The following is a 20,674-nucleotide window of genomic DNA, read 5'->3' on the forward strand; positions in this document are numbered from 1 at the left end:
CACCCTGCCATAAAGCAGTATCTGTGAGTCATAGTTTGTGGACAATAACATTCCTGAAGTGGGATGACCTGCCCAATGTCCTGACCTGAACCCAAAGGAACACATTTGGGATTAGTTAGAATGTTGACTTTAGTCCAGACCACAGCGTCAGCTCTTGAGGAAGAATGGGCTGCCATTCCTCCACAGACATTCAGATACTTCACTGAAAGTGTCTCCAGTAGAGTTCAACCCATCATAAAACCTGTATTACACGATGCACCTTAAGTGTGCACCTGTGCACCAGCGCTCCTAATGTGCACCTGTAACTACAGACTATTTGACTTCCGACCTATTACACCATCCACGCAGGATATAACTAACACGCATGTGCAGCTGCAGACGATATGCACGAAAAGGAAATAGAACTGTCTGATGTCTTGTAAAGTCGTTCATTCTACTGTGCGCAACCCAAGGGGGACTGTATAATATACCAGAACATCTTACGTTCAATTTATTTCTATGAGCTCAAGGTTCCTATTTAATTAGAAATTGTTTTTTACCATTATTTATTAAGTAATTGTTTTTCTCTTATGTAGGTTAGTACTGTTTTGAGTTACAGACTCAACAGTTTTATGTTACAGCACTTGGTTACACAGGTATATGTATATTGAAATTTACATTTGTACAGCATATTGCACATGGAGGATGCACTTGTTTTTGGAGCTATTCTGGCAGTGACAATAAATCTTCGGATTAGGGTAGAATAGCAATGAAAATGAAAAGTTAGACGTTGTTAGGTTCGACCCTGGCTGAAAGGAAGGGACAAAGGCAGGCACCTATATTCACTGTTAATGAAAGGAACTGAGGCCCAAAGATCTGCAAGAATTTTGGAACTTCATTAGGATGGACATGGCCTGTTTCGAGAAGTTGCTGTCTATGATAGAAGATGGAATCTGAAAGTGTGACACAATCATGAGGGAGGCTATCTCACCTTCTTGAAAGTAAGAATTAAATCATATGTTTATATGTTTTGTGATCATATCAGCCTAGATCACTGATCAAATACTGGTAAACACCCCGTGCTACTCAGAGTTTTTCACTCCTTGTCTATTGCAAAAGTGTACGAATGCTCAAGGGTTCTATTTTGAAGAATTTTAATTGAAGGAATTTGGTAAAATAAACAGATAAGTCTACTTTAGGCCAAAGATTAGATTTGCCTACATTGTGTAGTTTGAAAATTGCTCTGTCGTGTGGTACTAGAATGGGAGCCGTTCATGGGAACAATTCAGAATAATACAGGGAATGGACTTGTCGACATTGGGTGTATGGGACAAGAACAAGGTATGTCCAGGGCTTGCTTCATCATTGCACCAAACAGTAGTCAGATACTGGCATGTGAAATACATCCAAGAAATTGACTGTGTTTGATATTACACAATATCAATTTTTAGACTTCTTGTTCCACAGAAGAAAAAGCTGTTTCAGTCTAACAGTAAGAGTGTTGATAATGAGAGGTTTATTGTGTCAAAGTACGGTTTCTTTTGAGTGCTTCAGTTCACATAAGCATGTAGTTCACTGTAATGCATCATTATCACAACTAATCTGTCATGACTTCATCATTCAGAAAGCCTCAATTACATTGACTTTCCAGAGGAAAACTTTATAAAGTGCCTCTTCCAGTTAAATTTGAGAAACATAAAAATGACATGAAGCTTGCCAAGAAGTATGTGCCAGCTGCAGACATGGGATTTTGTAATTTGGTGGTCTGTGACAGATCTGTTACTCATGCTAGCTGCAGCTCGACAGAAAGAGAAGCATAATGAACTCCTTATTCATCTTCACACCTTTCGCTTTTATTAAGGTATCCAATTTTTTAAATTCTCAAGCTCCTTATTATATTCAGTAACCTGTGAAGTTCTAAAAATTGTTGTTTCTCTAGTTACATGTTTATTTTTTGACATCATATTCAACAAACAATCATTTGGTGCTACAGCAAGACTAGTAATTTTTTTAATTCAAAAAAATACTGTAATAAATCTTGTTTGGTTGTTCAGTAAACTATTATGTTGTGCTGGTGGCCCAAATCAAGGTTGGAAAAATCCAAGGCTAATTAATAAAGCATTCCAACACGAAAGTAAGTAAATGTGAAATATCTGGATATTGCACAAATGCCTTAAATTGTCTGTAGCAATATCTTTTGTAGATTTTCCCCCCAAATTTGAACTAATTACATTTTATACAATTCCTGCACCAGTGTGCAGGGGTTGGATTAAACACAGAAATGCCATGAAAAAGGCATGCTTGAACATAAATGCAGATTCTAACCAAGCCTGCAGGTTTCGTAGCCAGGTTCAATAGGCATGGCAGTCGCTGTGCCCTGTCTGGGGGAAAGTGCACCAACTGACGTCAGACTTACAAATCTAGACATTCAAAGCTTTCTTTCAGTCTGTTACAATTAAAAGGGATATTTTTCTTATTCAGAGTTAGGGTGGCTGCACTGTGGCAAAACGCGTACGGTACGCAACAATGAAACTCGCTGCCAGTGCAATGACGAAATGTACGCTGGTAAACACAGATCAACTGGCCAGTTGGATGTTTGTTGATGTATTTGTGTGAGTGTTTTGAAGAAAATAAATGATCTTTTGGATGGCTTAAATGCAGAAGATGGTACAAATGAAGTGGGAGTAGTTGAAATAGTAGAAATTCTGCAAGAAGTCAAACCCATCATTGTAGTTGCAGCCAGAATGAGACTGGGGGTGACAGTCCCTCCCAGAAAAGGAAGAGGCATCCTGATGAGTGGAAAAGAAATGTTTCCAAACCAGAAATGTAAAATGTAAGAACAGGAAAAGTATTATTCATGCAATGTTATGTAATGGAAACTGTGGTGACACTAACTGTTATGATATAAGTGGAAGGATTAGGGAAAATTACTGGTAACTGTCATTTTGAGATTTTTTTAAAAAAAAAATCTTCACAAAAAGCAAAAACAAGAAGATTTTGTTAATGAAAAGTAAAAACAAGATTTGTGTAGTTCATGGAGAGCCCTTCCACAACTTTGAAGCTGGATAGGGGAAGAGCGGCCTGAAGAGGGGAAAAAATTTCAGCAAAGGAAATGACCCAACACCAATCACTGCTAGTGTAGAATTTTCAGAAGCCAAACTCTAACACATCAAAAAGCCTTTGGAGCTCCACATTGGTGAAGACTGGGCAACCAATGACAAACTCAGATTCTACACCGAGGTGTTAGATGAGCAGGAAGGCGCTCCTAGAGTCACTCCTGCTCCTGCCAGCCATCAGAAGAAGTCAGAAGTGATTTTGAGTCGATGGCAAGTTTCAGCTAATTTTATTTTCTAGGATCTTTTGTCGCTGTTTTAACAAACCTCCAACTTTCCACCAATTTTATTATTTTCTAAAATTTTGTCGATATTTTGTTAAGATGCAATATAGAGCTTAATTTATTTTATACAATATCTTGTGATCTTAAAAACGTGATGGTTATTTTTTTTTACCTAATGTTGAACACTCAGTTTTTCCTGGTAAAATAATGTTACTTTTATATTTCTATATGCCAATTTTGTAGAATTTTCAGACTTCTCTTTGAAATAAAATGTATTCAGTTTATATTCACAATAATTAAATTCCACCTTTCTGTCATTCCTAACATATCACCGAGTGGCAAATTTTACAACCGAATGTTTGTTTTGTAATTGGACTGATACGTTTGCAAAACCATCTAAGTGCATAAATTGGGTGCAACAACCACTAAGTCAATTTCATTTAAGATTTTAATATATATAGCATAATAGCCGGCCAGAGTGGCCGTGCAGTTCTAGGCGCTACAGTCTGGAACCGCGTGACCGCTACCATCGCTGGTTCGAATCCTGCCTCGGGCATGGATGTGTGTGATGTCCTTAGGTTAGTTAGGTTTAAGTAGTTCTAAGTTCTAGGGGACTGATGACCTCAGAAGTTAAGTCCCATAGCGCTCAGAGCCATTTGAACAATTTTATATAGCATAATAGCAGATTTCAGTCATTAATACTGAGTAATTAATTTCTTTTTACTTATTTTTAGAAGAGAAATGAAGTCTTTAACTTTAATTGTTTGGATTGGATGAGTTTTTTGCGATTGTCTCAGTTTTGCTTATCATTCTGATGGTGGAATAAATTTCCACCGTTAGTATTTGGCCAGCGAGGGAAGCAGCTGTAGTGATGTCAAATTCCTGATCACCAGAGTTTGCATAGTGTCTTGGATTACATTTCAGAATCCTCCACAGTGTTGCACAGAGTTATGGTATGTGACACTGCCAATGGTGATATGTCTGTTGCATGGAGACATTAAGCTCAGCAGCCCCCTCAATGCTATTCAAAAAGAGTATGCTACATACATGTCAGCACTAGATGTTACCTTCTCACTTCACTTCATTTGTACCTACAGAAACACAACACAACACTGTACAAGCACTCATCACAGTAAGTCACGTATCTCTAACACATACTTGACACTTCATAACATGTTGGAGAAAGGCAATAGCAAATCACTGCCTGTAGGAACTTGCCGTGGTCAGCAAACAAGGTTCCCACACTGCCTCCAACATTCATTTTCTGTGTATGAAACTGACATTGACTTTCCTAAAAATGCATGAGGAGGTATGGAGAATATTCATGTAAAACAGATACTTGCCTATTTGCCTGGTCCTACCAGCCCCATTTAGGTCTTCATCAATATTCCCAAATTATTTCAAGTGAATGCTGTGGTGGTACTTACTAATAGGTCAAGGTCATTGCGTTCCACTTTCCTTGCCCATTATTGTGGTCTTATGTTAATAATTTTCAATTTGTGAATCAGATTCTTTCAATTTACCTCTACTACTGACAATCTCTGCCAAAGAAAGGAATAACTTAATGGAACAAGTATGAGTGTAGACCTTAAAAACTTAGTGTGTATCCCCTTACTGAGTTCGCTGATATAGAGCATATAAGTCCCACTCTTGACATAAGATATTTGAATCAATTTGTTTATAGATATTTGTGTAGGCCTGAAGGTTTAGTAGATGTGTTGTTAAAGGTGGCACGGTCATAGTGTTTGGTGATTCATGAATTTTCTGTAGTATAGTACAGTGATTTTACATTCTCCAGGTGCATGCATTATGTCTGTACGATGTCTCAGAAATGTTGCTTTATCATTAAAAATAAGTTTCTCATGAAAACAATCCTTTCCCATGTGCTAATGTGTTCATATAACAAACTCAAAACAACTCACTTTGTCTTTGGGCATGAGAGCCTCTAGCTATTTCAAGCAATAAGATGTCTGCCTCAATTTTTTTCTTTAAGATTTTCAAACTATTTGGTTTTGTGTCTCATCAGCATTTTTCTGAGGTAGTAGTATGATGCAGGGATTTGAAACTGAAATTCAGATCTCACTGAGCTTGACAGGGTGTAATTGTGTTTCTAGTAGCTGTCTTGACAAGGGTGAGTCTCTACTTTCCTCTGTTCGTATGCATAGGCTGCCAATAGTCGTGCCACAGTGGGAACACCAGCTTCTGTCTCATCACCAAAGTTAAGGACAGTAGGGCTTGGCTAGCGCTTGGATGGCTGACCATCCAGTTGTGCCGAACACTGGTGACAAGTATGGTGCACTCAGCCCTTGTGAGGCCAGTTGAGAAGGTAACTGAGTGAGAGAGTGACTCTGGTCATGAAAACTGCTGAACACCTGCCCCTCCATACCTGCATCAAGTGACACCTGTCAGCTTAAGATCTTAAGATTACACGGCAGTCGGTTGGTTCTGTTGGGTCTTTCGAAGCCTGTTCAAATGGAGAGTTATGCATAGGCTATTTCTGGAATTTTTATCTCTCGTGTGTTTAAGCAGCTGTTTAGTAGGCTGCTTTCAAAAAATCTGTTGACAGAATCTGTAATAATAAAACAAACTATGAACAATGCAACTATATAATCAGGGAAAGTTAAGAATACCACTCTTGTCCTTTATCAGCCATATCAGCATTTGAGGCAGGCACCAAAATGTGGGTAATTAGAAGCATAAACTGTTTTTAAAAAATGTAGTTCTGTGTTGTAAGAAGTATTTGATGTGCAGTAGTCAATGGAAATCCAGACGGAAATGTACAGCACTACAAATCTTCTTTTAATTTCATTTAAATAACAGGTATACTCAAACATAGCTTTTCTCTTCCACCACCACCAGTCATAATAACAATTAAAACAATATCGTCAACAACAACAAAACCTGCAAATTACTAAAAAAAAATCACTAATTCATTAGGTGATATAAGTTACTTTCATGAAAAGGGCACTAGCTTTTAGCATCATATATTGGTAAATTTTTGTGAATATATTTTTCATTTGTCCAATAAATAAATGTCCATGTTTCTTTGAAGAAAGCACATTCAAATATGTGATAGTGGAATTTATAAACTGCAGGTTCTTCGAGGCAAAGAATTGGTTTGTGAGTCATCAAAGGAAGAGACCCAAATCACATGCTGCAAATTTGTTACAACAAACTGTGTTGTATATGGATGTGCAGATGGTATGGTAAAACTTTTTGAAGTAGAACCCAACAAAGTTTTGCACATTATGAAACTTAATAAACCAGTGGTATATTTGGATGTCTTTAAGTCTGTAAAAGAAATAACAATAACCGCAGGTGATCAGACTGAGCTGAAGGTAAGATATGTTATTTTGGAACCTTGTCCACATATTTATTCAGTTATGTCATTTGGAGGTTGGATAAGTATGGCAAATAATTCTTGGGTGATATTTTTGTCACCACAAAGTATATGTCAGGATTTGGTTAACTTGAATATCCTAACTTGTTTTGGGCATTTTCTTTCCCATGTTCACTGCTTTTAACATTTCCCAGGCACAAATCATTCTAATGTTCAGATTCAAAAGCCTTATATTTTTAAGCTTATCCATTGCATATGTTTAAGAACCTGTGACTGTTTATTCAGTATAATTACACAAAACTGCAACCACTCACTTTTTTGAAATGGTTATTTATTCAGTGAACCAGAAAAAGTGACTGGTTGCAGTTTTCTGTATTTATAATGCATTATATTGTGCCCCTTGTCATTGATGAGGCATACTGTCACTTGCATTCACATTTCCAACTTCCTTTGATGGCTCTTCACTAAATGAGCTCGACCCAACACTGAACTTTACAGTCATACAAGAGGACTTCTGTGTATATTGTCCCCACAGTTGTAACCAATTATTGCTGGCATATTTTTCTACACACCAATTGAATTTATACTAGCTGTTATTTCTGGCTGTTGCAATTGTCACACGTTACCATACACTGAGACTGCTTGAGATACTGACACAGAAAGCTTGGGAAGGGACTTGAGTGTTGTATGTTGAAGAAACCAACTCAGGGGGTATGTTAGGGAATAAATGATTAGTTATGAAGTGTTTGCAGTAGACAGTACAAAACATTGAATTGTACATCTGAAGTATAAGCTTATATATATATATGTATATAAGGACTCTATCCATGTCAGGTGTCACTGGTGTAGTGCTGCATGCACACAACAGACCTGATGACAGCAGTTAAAGCAGTTGATGATAAGGTGCCCCTAGAGGCTACCTCAGGTAGTTGCAGGTGCACCATTTGAATGTCAGCACACACTACACTTGCGGTATGACTTACGTATGCTGGCGGCAGTAGGTGTAGTAACCAGTGTGTTACTACTCTCCTCCTCCTTTGCAGGGGGAAAGACCAGGTGTTGCCATCCATGATGCTGTGACTGAAGATACATCCATGGCATCTGTGGTAGTGCCAGAGATGTTAGCCAGAGGCTTAAGAAGTTCACAATCTGCCTGGATTGGCACGTGCACATGCAGATGAGAGTGAGTGGGATGAAGGCACCCTCATGGCCTATGGAGTCTGGGGCAACCAGTGGACAGGACCAGTGTCAAAAGGGTGGAAGCCATGTGAACATCAAAGTCCACAATGAGGGACGCCAGCATGGGCTGCAATGACAGTTGACTGGAGAGGAGAGGCTCCGGTGACTGAGAGCCAGCTTCTGTCCCTGCTGACAGCAGCACCTGCTCAGCACAGTGAGAGGTTCTGACTCTGAAATACCGACTACCACGGTAGGTGGACCCAACCGCAGTGATTGCAGTGGCTGTGGATGATGGCCAGAATCCAGTGAGAGTGCCGTCGAAATGCCCTGATACACACAGGTGAGCTGGGTGCGAAGGGCCAACAAAACGTATCACTGGGAGGATGCCTGCCTGGCAGCAAGAGGTTGAACAGCATTTGGGGCTAATGGTCATGCAAGAACTCAGCAGGACTCCTGGCCTCAATCAGTCTCATTTGTAAAAGCTTAAAAAAATGTGAGCGCCTCCTTGGCCAGGAGATCTTATACATACTTGTGCATATGCTCATCTTAAATATTTTGACAAGGTATTCTGTTTTGTCAGTCGACTGCAGATGAGAGGGAGCCACTGTGACATGGAAAATGCCATTGTATGTGCAAAAGTCCTTGAAAGATTGCACCACGAACTGAGGATCTTGTCTGAAACCAGGGTGCAAGGGTCACTGGGGGATGTTTCACACAAATCTGATGGCACGCTGCAATGTGTTGAGGCCGGGCATTGATCAGTAAATGGAATACCTCATCATATCCTGCCTCAACTGTTTGGGTCAACAGGTGGCACTGCGCATTGTTTTTTCACCATGGCTCCTGCCTTGGGAAAGAGTCCACATTGATTTTGCTTCTCCTTTTTTAGACACTTTCTGATTATTGGCAGTTGATGCTTTTTCTCATTTTCTTTAGGTTGTTCATTGTTCGTATGTGACAGTGGATGCATCTGTCAAGGTCCTGTCAAAGACCCATAGAAGGCTTGCCTTGCCCCCTGGTTTCAGACAATGGTCCTCAGTCCATGGTGCACTCTTCCAAGGACTTTTGTACACACAATGGCATTTGAATGTCACAGTGGCTCCCTCCATCTGCAGTCGAATACCAGGGCAGAATGCGTTGTCCGAATGTTTAAATGTGTTCAAATGTGTGTGAATTCCTAAGGGACCAAACTGCCGAGGTCATTGGTCCCTAGACTTACACACTACTTAAACTAACTTATGTTAAGAACAAAACACACACACACACACACACACACACACACACACACACACGTGCCTGAGGGAGGACTCGAACCTCCAGCAGCAGCGGCCGCGCAGTCCGTGACAAGGTGCCTCAAACTGCGCAGCCACTCCATGTGGTGTTCCGATTATTTAAGATGCACAGATGCATAAGTACATTGAAGGTTTCCTGGCCGAGGAGGTGCTCGCATTTTTTTAACCAGAGGACCTTTTGCCACAGAGCCACTGAAACTACAACATGGGGAGTAAACCTTTCCATTGATAGGAGAATACGCCATCTAAGAGGGAGAGGTGATAGGAGAATATGCCATCTAAGCAGGAGAGGTGATGGTGCAACATATTAAAAAAATGTGGGACTTAGCAAGATTACATTTGGGGCCCACAGCCTATAGAACAATAAGCAAAGAATGGAGTTATGTAGGTGATCCTCCATGGAAGTGCTTGTCACGACAATATCATCAAGATATTTAGTGAAATAAGGGACAGCTGTCATAACCTGTGTTGAAAGACGGCAGGCACACTAGCAACCCCAAACTTTGTTGTTGATTCTGATAGAGGCCGAAAGGTATATTAACTGCAAGCAACCATTTTGATGCTTCATTCAATGGAATCTGATGGCAGACTTTGGCCAAGTCAATTTTTTGAAAAGAATCGGCCTACAGGTAAGGCAGGGGTTAAGTGTCTATGACTGCCTGTATGTCAATAGTGACCTTGAAGTCACCACAGAGCCAAAGCTGACCAAAAAGCTTCTTTATGATCACTAAGGATGTAGCCCATTCACTTGAGGAAATCAGTCAAATCACTTCCAATGGCATTAAGCAATCTACCTTCATCTTAACCTAGTTGTGTAAAACTACTGGAACCAGCCACACCTGAAAAAAGTGAGGGTGGGTAGAGGGTTTGAGGATGATGTATGCTGTGAAATTTTCTGCACAGTCTAACCCTAGGGCAAAGAAATCCGAAAACTCAGAACACAAGGATTTCAGTTTGTGTTAAGACATTTTGTCTAACACCAGATGCACCATATCCACAACAGAAAAATCAAAAGTAGCAAAGGCATCTAACCCAAACAAATTTTCAGTACTCACATTGTTAACCAACAAGTTCATAACGTAATTGACAACTGACTTGTAAACTACGTTGGCCGTGAATTGGCCAAGAATAGGAATCTACTGTTAGATGTAGCTTACTATCTGATGCTCAACACGTGCCAGTGGTGGGGACCCTAACCTGGCATGTGTCTATGAGTTCAGTAGGGACATGGCAGCTCCTCTGTCGACTTGTAGTAACAAAAGCTTATCCATCACGTGCACTTCAGTGAAAAGTTTGTTCTGGCCTGCAGGCAGTGATGAACACGACGATGAAACAGTATGAATATCCAAATAACTTACGGGAATGCAGTCGACAGTGTCACCCGACTGCATTCCCTTAAGTTACTTGAACATTGTATGTGCCTTGAGAGACTCAGGTCTTATAGTACGAATATCAATGTCCATTGATGACTCCTGGGGAGGGGGAGTGGATGGTGATTGACATACCACTCCTGTGTACCCTGTTTTCTACTTACGGTCAGAGGCCAACCCACTTACGCTGTACAAAACAAGAGGGGCATGAAGGAAGTGGCATTTGCTGTTCCTGCCTCCACCAATGTGTATGTCTGCATTGGCCCAGTTCGCTTGTTTGCAACACAGTCCTCTTCCCCCAGTGCACTAGGCTCCATGCACTGGATTTAAATGCTGTCAACAACAGCGACATCACTCCAAACCTCTAATTGGTGGCCCACAGTGTGTGAGACATCAGGCAACTGCACGATATTCAGAACCTCATCTAACGTAGGATCCTTGATTTGTAGGGCACATTGACGTACCTTCTTATCTGGGGCCAAATTAATGATTGTATCTGTGACAGTTGTGTTCACATAAGACTCCTGAGACTTACCAATGACAAACCAACACAACTGGGGCCATGAAGCATGACCGCCTGAGCTCAGTACAATTGCTACAGCTATTTGTGGCATTGGTATAATTTAACACATCCATCAACCACATGCATACACTTGTCGTGATAGGAGGACAGCAAACAACACATATCGTCAAAAGAAAGTGGTGCTGGTTCCTGAAGAGAAGCTAACTGGAACAGTAAGTTCACAATAAGAAAAGAACCTTACAAACCTCCTTGTCAACCTATCAGAATGCCATGAAATTTTGGTGAAGCTGCTTCTCACAAGAATCCCAGTCTTCCACGGATTCATCATTGGTGGGGAACAGCGATGGGTGAACAACTGATGGGGGTCACCATTGCCAACAACCATTCCAACATGGCCATATGCACATGCTGTTGTTGTAGAAATGACTGGAGTAAAGCCTCCATGAAAGAGGCAAATGGCAGAAAAACCAGAGAGTCCTAAACATGTGAAAATTAGACCCTTGACGTCGCCACTTGTGTTCTAACTAGGAACATGAGCAAACATACAGCCATGAAATAGCTACAATTTATTAGGCCATAGAGGGATGCTAACAAGAATGCAATGAAAGTAGTTTATGTTTGTTGAACACATTTAACAACTGTGGACCCAGAAACCCATTATTGCCCTCATAAAGACACTACCCACATTAAGTGTTGCTGGTGTAGTACAGTGGGTGCACAGCGGACCTGGTGACGGTCAGTGACTGGGCTGTTCCTGGTGGCCACATCAGGTAGTTGTGAGAATGCTGTTTGAATGGTGGTGTGCACTATGTGTACCATAGTGTCCCTGGGCTACTACACAAATACGTGTAGAAAGTGCAGGAGTGAGTAAGTCAGACCTGTAAATGGGATTAATGATAACCCATCCATCTGACTAACCTGGGCAAAGTTTTTGGACGATTCTCTCCACCTTCACAGCTGCAGATTAAGTGTCTTTTTTCCATTTTCTTCTAAAATACGTGTTATGCAAATTAACCAACCTTCAAATTGAAAATTATATAGAACACTTCGGGAGTAGTGCTCTGTCATTAATAACATCACATACTGTAGCAAATATTGCGCTTAGTAAGTAGAATACTTATTCCTGCATGACTTTGACCAAAACTATTACACGGGTGTGACACTATGTGATATGGTCTGTTGTTAAGACACTGGACTTGTATGTGAGGGTGGCTACTTCCAAATGACAGTCTTGCTCTTGTGTTCTTGTCAGACACTGATGATTCTAATGAGACATCTCCAGAAGCTATGGAAACATTTGCTATTCAGAATGTGTAGATCTCTCTCTCTCTCTCTCTCTCTCTCTCTCTCTCTCTCTCTCTCTCTCTCTCTCTATCTGTCTCTGTATCTCTCTACTGGCTTTCACAGACTACCTGTATCAACGATGTAATGTCCCCAACCATCAACTACAAACTGATATTATGTTATCCCTTGCAGCAGATGCCAGGGTGATTCTGTCCATAGCCGTTTCCGTATCTCCTCTCTCCCCACCCTCTCCGAGTCATAAATAAACAATACACACAGGAAGAGGAAGCAGGGAATAGGAATTACATGCAGATATGCATTTTTTTTTCTATGAAGCATTAGTGAAGGTAGTGAAACCACAAGAAAGTTATTTATGATAGTCACATGTTTTTTGTAACCTACTTATATTTTGCAGTTACATTTTCTCAATTTCCTTATTAATTTTCTTTTGTTATAGATGTGGCATTTATCTGGTGAAGTAATTCCTTGTTATGGGATCAAAGATCTGGTTGTGAAATGTTTTTTGTTGTCTGATACAAGAAAAATGTTATCATGCTCTAAGGATGGAAGTGTAAAGGTATGACTGTTGGTGTGTGTATACTATTATTGAATAAATGTTTGTTATAAATTATTTATGTGATGTAAAATTCTCTCTGTAAGATGATTCGATAGCATGTAAAAATTTCAACACATGCAAGCTGGATTCTGCATGGTATAAGGACCATGTCACTGCACCTGGCCACAACCAAATTCAGTACACAATACTAAATCACCTAAAAGAACATTGACAGTAATTTCGGACTGCCAATTTTTGCTTCCCTTACAATTTGGAGTCGTAATTCACTGCCAATTCTTTGACCAACAGGCAGGGAGTTATTCAACTTAACGTATCAAAATTTATATGACCAGTAATGAAAAGATAACCACCTCATCATCAGGCTGTGATGTGAGACTTACAGTTTGAAATAATCCAACATTTTAACCAATAGTTTCCCTGGAATCATCTGAGGCCAGTTGTATAGCAAAAAAATGTGCAAATCAAAAATATTTGGCTTTAATTTTTTATGCTACAAGTAAAACATTTTTTAAAAACCTACTTCAGCAACTTCAGAAGCTTTGTCTGCCTTGAACCAAATCTAGATGTGGACACAATTCTTTGTTTGGTGTGGTGAAGAAGTTTGTCATTAAAGAGTCCATGACATAGAATTGCGACAATGAGTCTCAACAATGCATCACAGTGTGTATTAAGCTTCACAGGAAGAGTGCTGTAACATCAGCTAAACAAGTATGTCATGCATTTTTTCTTTTATTTGTGCCCCCTCAGCCAGCCCCAAATACATATTGAATCACTCACACAAACATACACCCATGATGTGCATACAGTTTTTTTATTGGTTGTAAACATATTACATACACCACAACATTCTCCCATTATCACTATGACATGCCACTTCAAATGCCAATTCAATATGGAACACACAACATTCTGCCTCCAGACAACTTTTCTGCTCTGCACTGCTTATGTCATGCAAGATATATGAAAGTGATAATATACAATTACTTAATGTTGTTCTCTGAAATTTATTCATATTTCTACACAGTGGTCTGCACAAAAAACATGCTATGCCACACAAGATGTCTGGCCATAGATGTTTAATGCTACCAGTGCAAAGCTGGGCCAGGTCACTAGTTAATAGTATAATATCTTAAGAGTACTACACAATTTCCTGTATATATGGGCAATTTTGCAGCAAAATATAAAAACTGGCTCAACCACATAAAATTTGTGGTAAGATCACAAGCCACACAATGCATTTTGAGGCACTCATCTTTATGAAAAAGTATAAGAATATTTAAAAGTCTTATGTTAACAATGTAAAAATCAATAAAACATCAGATAAAGCACACCCTACCCTATGTCACATTCAGTCCTCTCCATATTCTGCTATCACCATTTAATCCACACACTTGTTCACTTCTGCATAAGGTCTTCCATCAGACGGCACAACCACACTGTATTGCGTGTTTTGTTGTTTATAGTATAAATTTCTTTGTCTTTGGTCAGAGAACTTATAGAAACTTATGCAACAGTATGGGGAGAGACTAACACAGGAAGGTGTTTTAATTACAGGAATCATTTACTTTTTATTGGTGTGCATTTTACAAATTTTAAATAAAGGAAACACTTCAAGAAAGGTATGCTAATGCATAGGGGCACAGTTTACCCAAAACAGGAAGTCTTCATGCTAACAGATATGGATGCAACATATGCAACCTACCATTGTTTTTTTATGTACTGTTGTTTACCACATGAAAAAGGATTGCTAATCCATGTCAGCCGTACAGGAAATGTGGTGTGAGTTATACATCTCAAAAAGTAGACATTTTTGGATTCTACAACATTTTTATTTCATAAGTTACACAGAAGTACAAAAAAATTAAGCATCAAATCCAGGACTAAAAATAATCAGTACAAGGGAGGTGACCCAACTGGGTAACTCAGTTGCAGTCAGTCTTCTATCTTTAGTGCACAAAAAGCAATTCAAAACTTAAAATATTTTTTGATGAGCTGCTGAACAGGGTTATGAAAGCTGTGCCATTTACACACTGTACATATTACAGATAATTTAAGTGTGCTCTGTCCAAAGAACAAATCATACATGAGGCTACCAACAAATCACATTCAAGAGTTATTGTTGTGGATTACAATAAATGCTAATGTGTTAAAGTAATATCGCTAATTGTCTGTCTATCTTTCTCTCTGTATAACTTAATGGGATGCTTTTCAGAATAAAAACATTAAAATACACAAAGATACCAAAATAAGGCATGATTCATGACCCATCCTCCCAGCTTTACTTCTGCCAGGAACTGTCTTCTACTTTCCACGCTTCACACAAGCTTTCCTTCATACCTTGTGGGACAAGCACTCCTGGAAGAAAGCATATTGCAGAGAAATGACTTTGAGATGTCATGGCTGATAAAACTGTGTACTGGGCCAGGAGGCACACAAGAATAGCTCAGTTGGTAGAGCATTGCCCTTGAAAGGCAAGATCCCCAGTTCAAACCCCCGTCTGGCACACAGTTTCTATCTGCAAAGAATTTTAAAAATAATACCTGCTCCACTGCAGAGCGAAAGATGCAGTCTGTAACTAATCCCCTAGGCTGTGGCTATGCCATTCCCCTGCATTAACCTTTCTTGTGGTACTAACACTAAAAGGTATGCAGTAGAACTTCTGTGAAGTTTGGAAAGTAGAGGTGCTGGTGGAAGTAAAGCAGTGGGGGCTGACTGAGAGTCATACCTGGGTAGCTCAATTCGTAGAGCTCTGCTCTCAAAAGGCAAATTTCTAACTGCAATCACAGTGTGGCACATAGTTGTAATCTCCCAAGAAGTTTCAAAGCAGCACACTCTCTGCTGTACAGTGAAAGATTCAGTACTTTTTTTTCTTCTCTCCTGACAATGGAACTTCCCTTTATAAATCATCGACAGCCTTCATAAATCATCCATTAACAACTAGGCCATTTGGGTTCCATGCTAAGCTCAACTTAATGGGATTTAGTGTGGATAGAAATAAGTCTTGCATTAGGTTTTAAAAGATCATCGCACTTGTGAGGCCCTACACACTGATCATCTAAGCAAGGGATTTAATTTGGCTTCTTGGTAATTTTCTGTGATTGTGTCATTAAGGTACAACTGCCATTCAGTTTACTGTAATGATACAAAATTACGAGGGTGCTTTGAAAAGTCCTCGGAATCACCATGAGATGTCAGTGCTAGCGCAACGAGTTGTGCACATGATATTCATTGGACTGTTGCCTGTAAACATGTGCCACGTCAGTGCTCATTGAAGAGAGCTGTGGTAGTGATGTGGCTCTGTTGTTGTTCCCGCACAGTGATTTGCAAAGATGGAAAAAATCGAGATTCGAACAGTGATTAAGTACTTTGTAATGAAAGGTGTGAAAGCAAAGCTCATTCATGCCAATTTCCATAATATGCTGGGTGACTCTGCTCCTTCATATTCAACTGTTGCCAAGTGGACAAATGAATTTAAATTTAGTTGGGAGTGCTTAGATGATGATCCGCGCAGTCGTCGGCCAGGATGTGTCACAACTCCAAAAATAATGCAAAAGTGCACAAAATGGTCATGGAGGGTTGCCAATGGAAAGTGCGTGAAATTGCTCATGCTTGCCAGATGTCATCTGAAAGGGTATATCACATTTTAACCGAAGAATTAGAAATGAAAAGATTATCTGCAAGATGGGTGCCACGACTCTTGAGGCTGGATCAAAAACGCATGAGAATGGACATATCGGAACAATGTTTGGCCCATTTTAGGATAAACAAACAAGATTTTTTTGCACCAGTTTGTGACCACAGATGAAACTTGGGTGCACTACTATACCCCAGAGACAAAACAAGTCAAAGCAGTGGAAACATGCTGATTCTGTGCCACCAAAGAAAGCAAAGACAATTCCTTTGGCGGGAAAGGTCATGGAATCAGTGTTCTGGGGTGTGAAGGAGATTCTGTTTGTAGATTATCTCCCTACTGAGCAAAAAATTACTGGAGAATACTATGCTAACCTCCTGGACAAATTGCAACAAAAAATACATGAAAAACAGCCAGGTTTAGCAAGGAAGAAATTCATCTTCCATCAAGACACTGCACACTCACACACATGTGCCATTTCCATGGCAAAATTACAAGAACTAAGGTATGAATTGTTGCCACACTCACCTTATTCAACTGATATGGCTCCATCACACTTCCATCTCTTCCCAAAACTGAAAACTTTTCTTGATGGATGATGATTCACTTCAAATGAAGAATTGATTGCTGGAGTTGACAACTATTTTGCAGGCCTGGAGGAAACTTATTTTCGAGATGGATCAAGGCACTGGAACATCGTTGGACCAAGTGCATTAATCTACAAGGAGACTACAGTGAAAAATAAAAAATGTTTCAGTGGTACTTTTTTTCTATTCTGTTCCGAGAACTTTTCAAACCACTCTCATACATATGAAATTATGGCTTTTCGAGCAGATGAGATGAGATTGTGCCAGGAAAGTCTGCAACTGCATAACCCCACTGAGTGTCTCACAGGCTGTGTGACATTTATTCCAAGTTGAAAAGTAAGTCGAGAATACTGAAGTCACACTTCTCTGTGTACAAAGTAGGAAGAAGAATTTGTCATTCTGCTGGTAACATGGACACTTGCAAATCAAAGTAAATGAATTAGTCAATCGGGTAGCAACAGGCGCTTGCAATGAGTGCACTGTTACTATTTGCTTCTTTCCCTTGTTCTAAAAAACTCACAATTGACATATAAGGTCACAAGTCAGTGGGAACAAGTGTGGCTGCAAGTGATGGATGGCTATCTCTGGACAGTGAAATCCATCACTCAACCATCACATACCTATTTGGAATCATCTCACATGTGAAAGACAAAACTGTTAAATATTTCCATCCTACAGTTTGGTTTATACACAGTCCAGTAACATTAATGTGATCAACCCCTATGTTCAATGTCAATGGGAAGTAACTGCTCACAGATGGCAGGTGGCAGCACTAGAAGTGGAAGGCATGTAAAGTGTGTCAGGGGGTGCAGAAAAAAATTCAGTCGTTGCAATACTGCGGAAAAGGATCGACCTGACATCCTAAAGGGCATGATCATTGGTGTTCGGGCCTAGGGTGAAAGCATTTCAAAAACAGCTAAGCTTGTAAACTGTTTTCATGCCGCTGTGGTTGAAGTATGTCGTGCATGACAAAAAGGTGCTATCCAAAACTGGTGCCGTAGCAACCATGGTGCACCATGAGACATAGACGACAGGTGTGAATGATGGCTGCAGAGACATGTACTGTAGAAGAGATGTGCAGCAGTCAGCAACTTACTGCCCATATGAACCAAGGGGCTACCAACAGTGTCTCCTCAATGACTGTTCAGTGAATGTTGCTGCAGATGAGCTTCCACAGGAGGTGTGTGGTTCATGCACTCAAGTTGACTGTTGTTCATCACTGACAAATGCAACTAGGCATCCACTGGATGGTGACAGGTGGTCTTTTCAGATGAATCATGTTTTATGCTCCATCAGACAGATGGGCACATATGGTGTCAAATGTTTGAAAGCAAACACCTTGCAATAGTCGTCACAAGGATCCAGACCAGTGAGTGGAACATTACGGTCTCAGTGTCAAAAGTTTTGAAGTCCATTGTTCCTTATCAGTTGACTGAATACCTTAATACTTATAACATCTATAATATGTATTAACTGAGCACCAACAACTGCATCAATTAAAGTGACTCAAAGCTTCAGAAAAGCTTCTTGAAGTGACCATTCTTACCAAGCTTGATTTTTATCAAGGCTGTTGATACAATGGATTTCAATATCCTCCTTTAGAAGACAAAACAGTTGAATTTCTCAAAAGTGTACTCATGTAGTTGAAAAGCTATGTGGAAAATAGTTATCAACACACTATATGTGGAATAGAGCCGCTTTCAATGAAAAATACATTCTCAGGAGCCTGACAGTTTTCAGTCCTTGGTCCTGTTTTGTTCTCCTTGCATTTATCTTCTAATTATCATTTATATGATGATGACAGAGAGCTGTGTTTAAGTACCAGCTCTCAGAAAATTGTTTCTGTTAACTTAGATATAAATCATGACTTTTCGTCCATATCAAGACTGGCACCGGCTGAAACCATAGAAGTTGCTGGCGATCCTTACATGGCATGGTGAGTTGATCAGTGAACGTTTCTGTGAAGCAATTCATCTCGTGCTCCTTGACAGTATCCTGTTATATAAAAAACAATAAAAGGTTTCAACCTTATCCTGGATGGAGGATCTTCTGTGGCCAGAACAGATTGTTACTGCATACAGGAAAATCATTACCTCTCTCTGACACAATTCAAAAATTTATAAAACTATTATCACTTGCAATAAAAGGGAAAGCAGTACAGTCAATTGTCATGCTGAATTTCTGCTACAGTTTGTAGTCCAATATGTCATAAACAGTGAAAAGTGCAGATGATTTAAGCTAGTCATGAATCTTTGTATAGGATATAGGTGTTGGACAAAAGTATGCAAACACCAAAAACATAACACATTACCATGCCTAATACGGTGTAGGACTGGCATTCAAAATACACTACTGGCCATTAAAATTGCTACACCAACAAGAAATGCAGATGATAAACGGGTATTCATTGGACAAATATATTATACTAGAACTGACATGTGATTGCATTTTCACGCAATTTGGGTGCATAGATCCTGAGAAATCAGTACCCAGAACAACCACCTCTGGCCGTAATGACAGCCATATGCCTGGGCATTGAGTCAAACAGAGCTTGAATGGCGTGTACAGGTACAGCTGCCCATGCAGCTTCAACACGATACCACAGTTCATCAAGAGTAGTGGCTGGCGTATTGTGACGAGCCAGTTGCTCGGCCACCATTGACCAGACGTTTTCAGTTGGTGAGAGATCTGGAGAATGTGCTGGCCAGGGCAGCAGTCGAACATTTTCTGTATCCAGAAAGGCCCGAACAGGACCTACAACATGCGGTCGTGCATTATCCTGCTGAAATTTAGCGTTACGTAGGGATCGAATGAAGGGTAGAGCCATGAGTCGTTACACATCTCAAATGTAATGTTCACTGTTCAAAGTGTCATCAATGCGTACAAGAGATGACTGAGATGTGTAACCAATGGCACCCCATACCACCACGCTGGGTGATACACCAGTATGGCGATGACGAATACACGCTTCCAATGTGCATTCTCCGCGATGTCGCCAAACACGGATGCAACCATGACGATGCTGTAAACAGAACCTGGATTCATCCGAAAAAATGACGTTTTGCCATTCGTGCACCCAGGTTGAACGTTGAGTACACCATCGCAGGCGCTCCTGTCTGTGATGCAGCATCAAGGGTAACCGCATCCATGGTCTCTGAACTGAGAGTCCGTGCTGGTGCAAACGTCGTCGAACTGTTTGTGCACATGGTTGTTGTCTTGCAAACGTCCCCATTTGTGGACTCAGGGATCGAGACGTGGCTACACGATCTGTTACAGCCATGCGGATAAGGTGCCTGTCATCTCAACTACTAGTGATACGAGGCCGTTGGGATCCAGCACGGCATTCCGTATTACCCTCCTGAACCCACCAATTCCATATTCTGCTAACAGTCATTGGATCTTGACCAACGCGAGCAGCAATGTCGTGATACGATAAACCGCAATCGCGATAGACAAAAATTCAACCTTTATCAAAGTCGGAAACGTGATGGTACGCATCTCTCCTCCTTACACGAGGCATCACAACAACGTTTCACTAGGCAACGCCGGTCAGCTGCTGTTTGTGTATGAGAAAT

General features: G+C 40.3%; 1 protein-coding gene across 1 annotated transcript in view; it reads left to right on the forward strand.

Moving 5' to 3' along the window:
- The window catches only part of LOC124723222 (apoptotic protease-activating factor 1), a 282,007-nt gene that overhangs the window by 232,661 nt on the left and 28,672 nt on the right, over window positions 1–20,674 (forward strand). The window contains exons 16-17 of the mRNA XM_047248407.1: window positions 6,412–6,654; window positions 12,762–12,881. Of these exons, the coding sequence (XP_047104363.1) occupies window positions 6,412–6,654; window positions 12,762–12,881 (363 nt within the window). The remainder of the gene's footprint in view (window positions 1–6,411; window positions 6,655–12,761; window positions 12,882–20,674) is intronic.

The sequence above is a fragment of the Schistocerca piceifrons genome, chromosome X (assembly GCF_021461385.2).
Source record: "Schistocerca piceifrons isolate TAMUIC-IGC-003096 chromosome X, iqSchPice1.1, whole genome shotgun sequence".
Lineage (NCBI taxonomy): Eukaryota > Metazoa > Arthropoda > Insecta > Orthoptera > Acrididae > Schistocerca > Schistocerca piceifrons.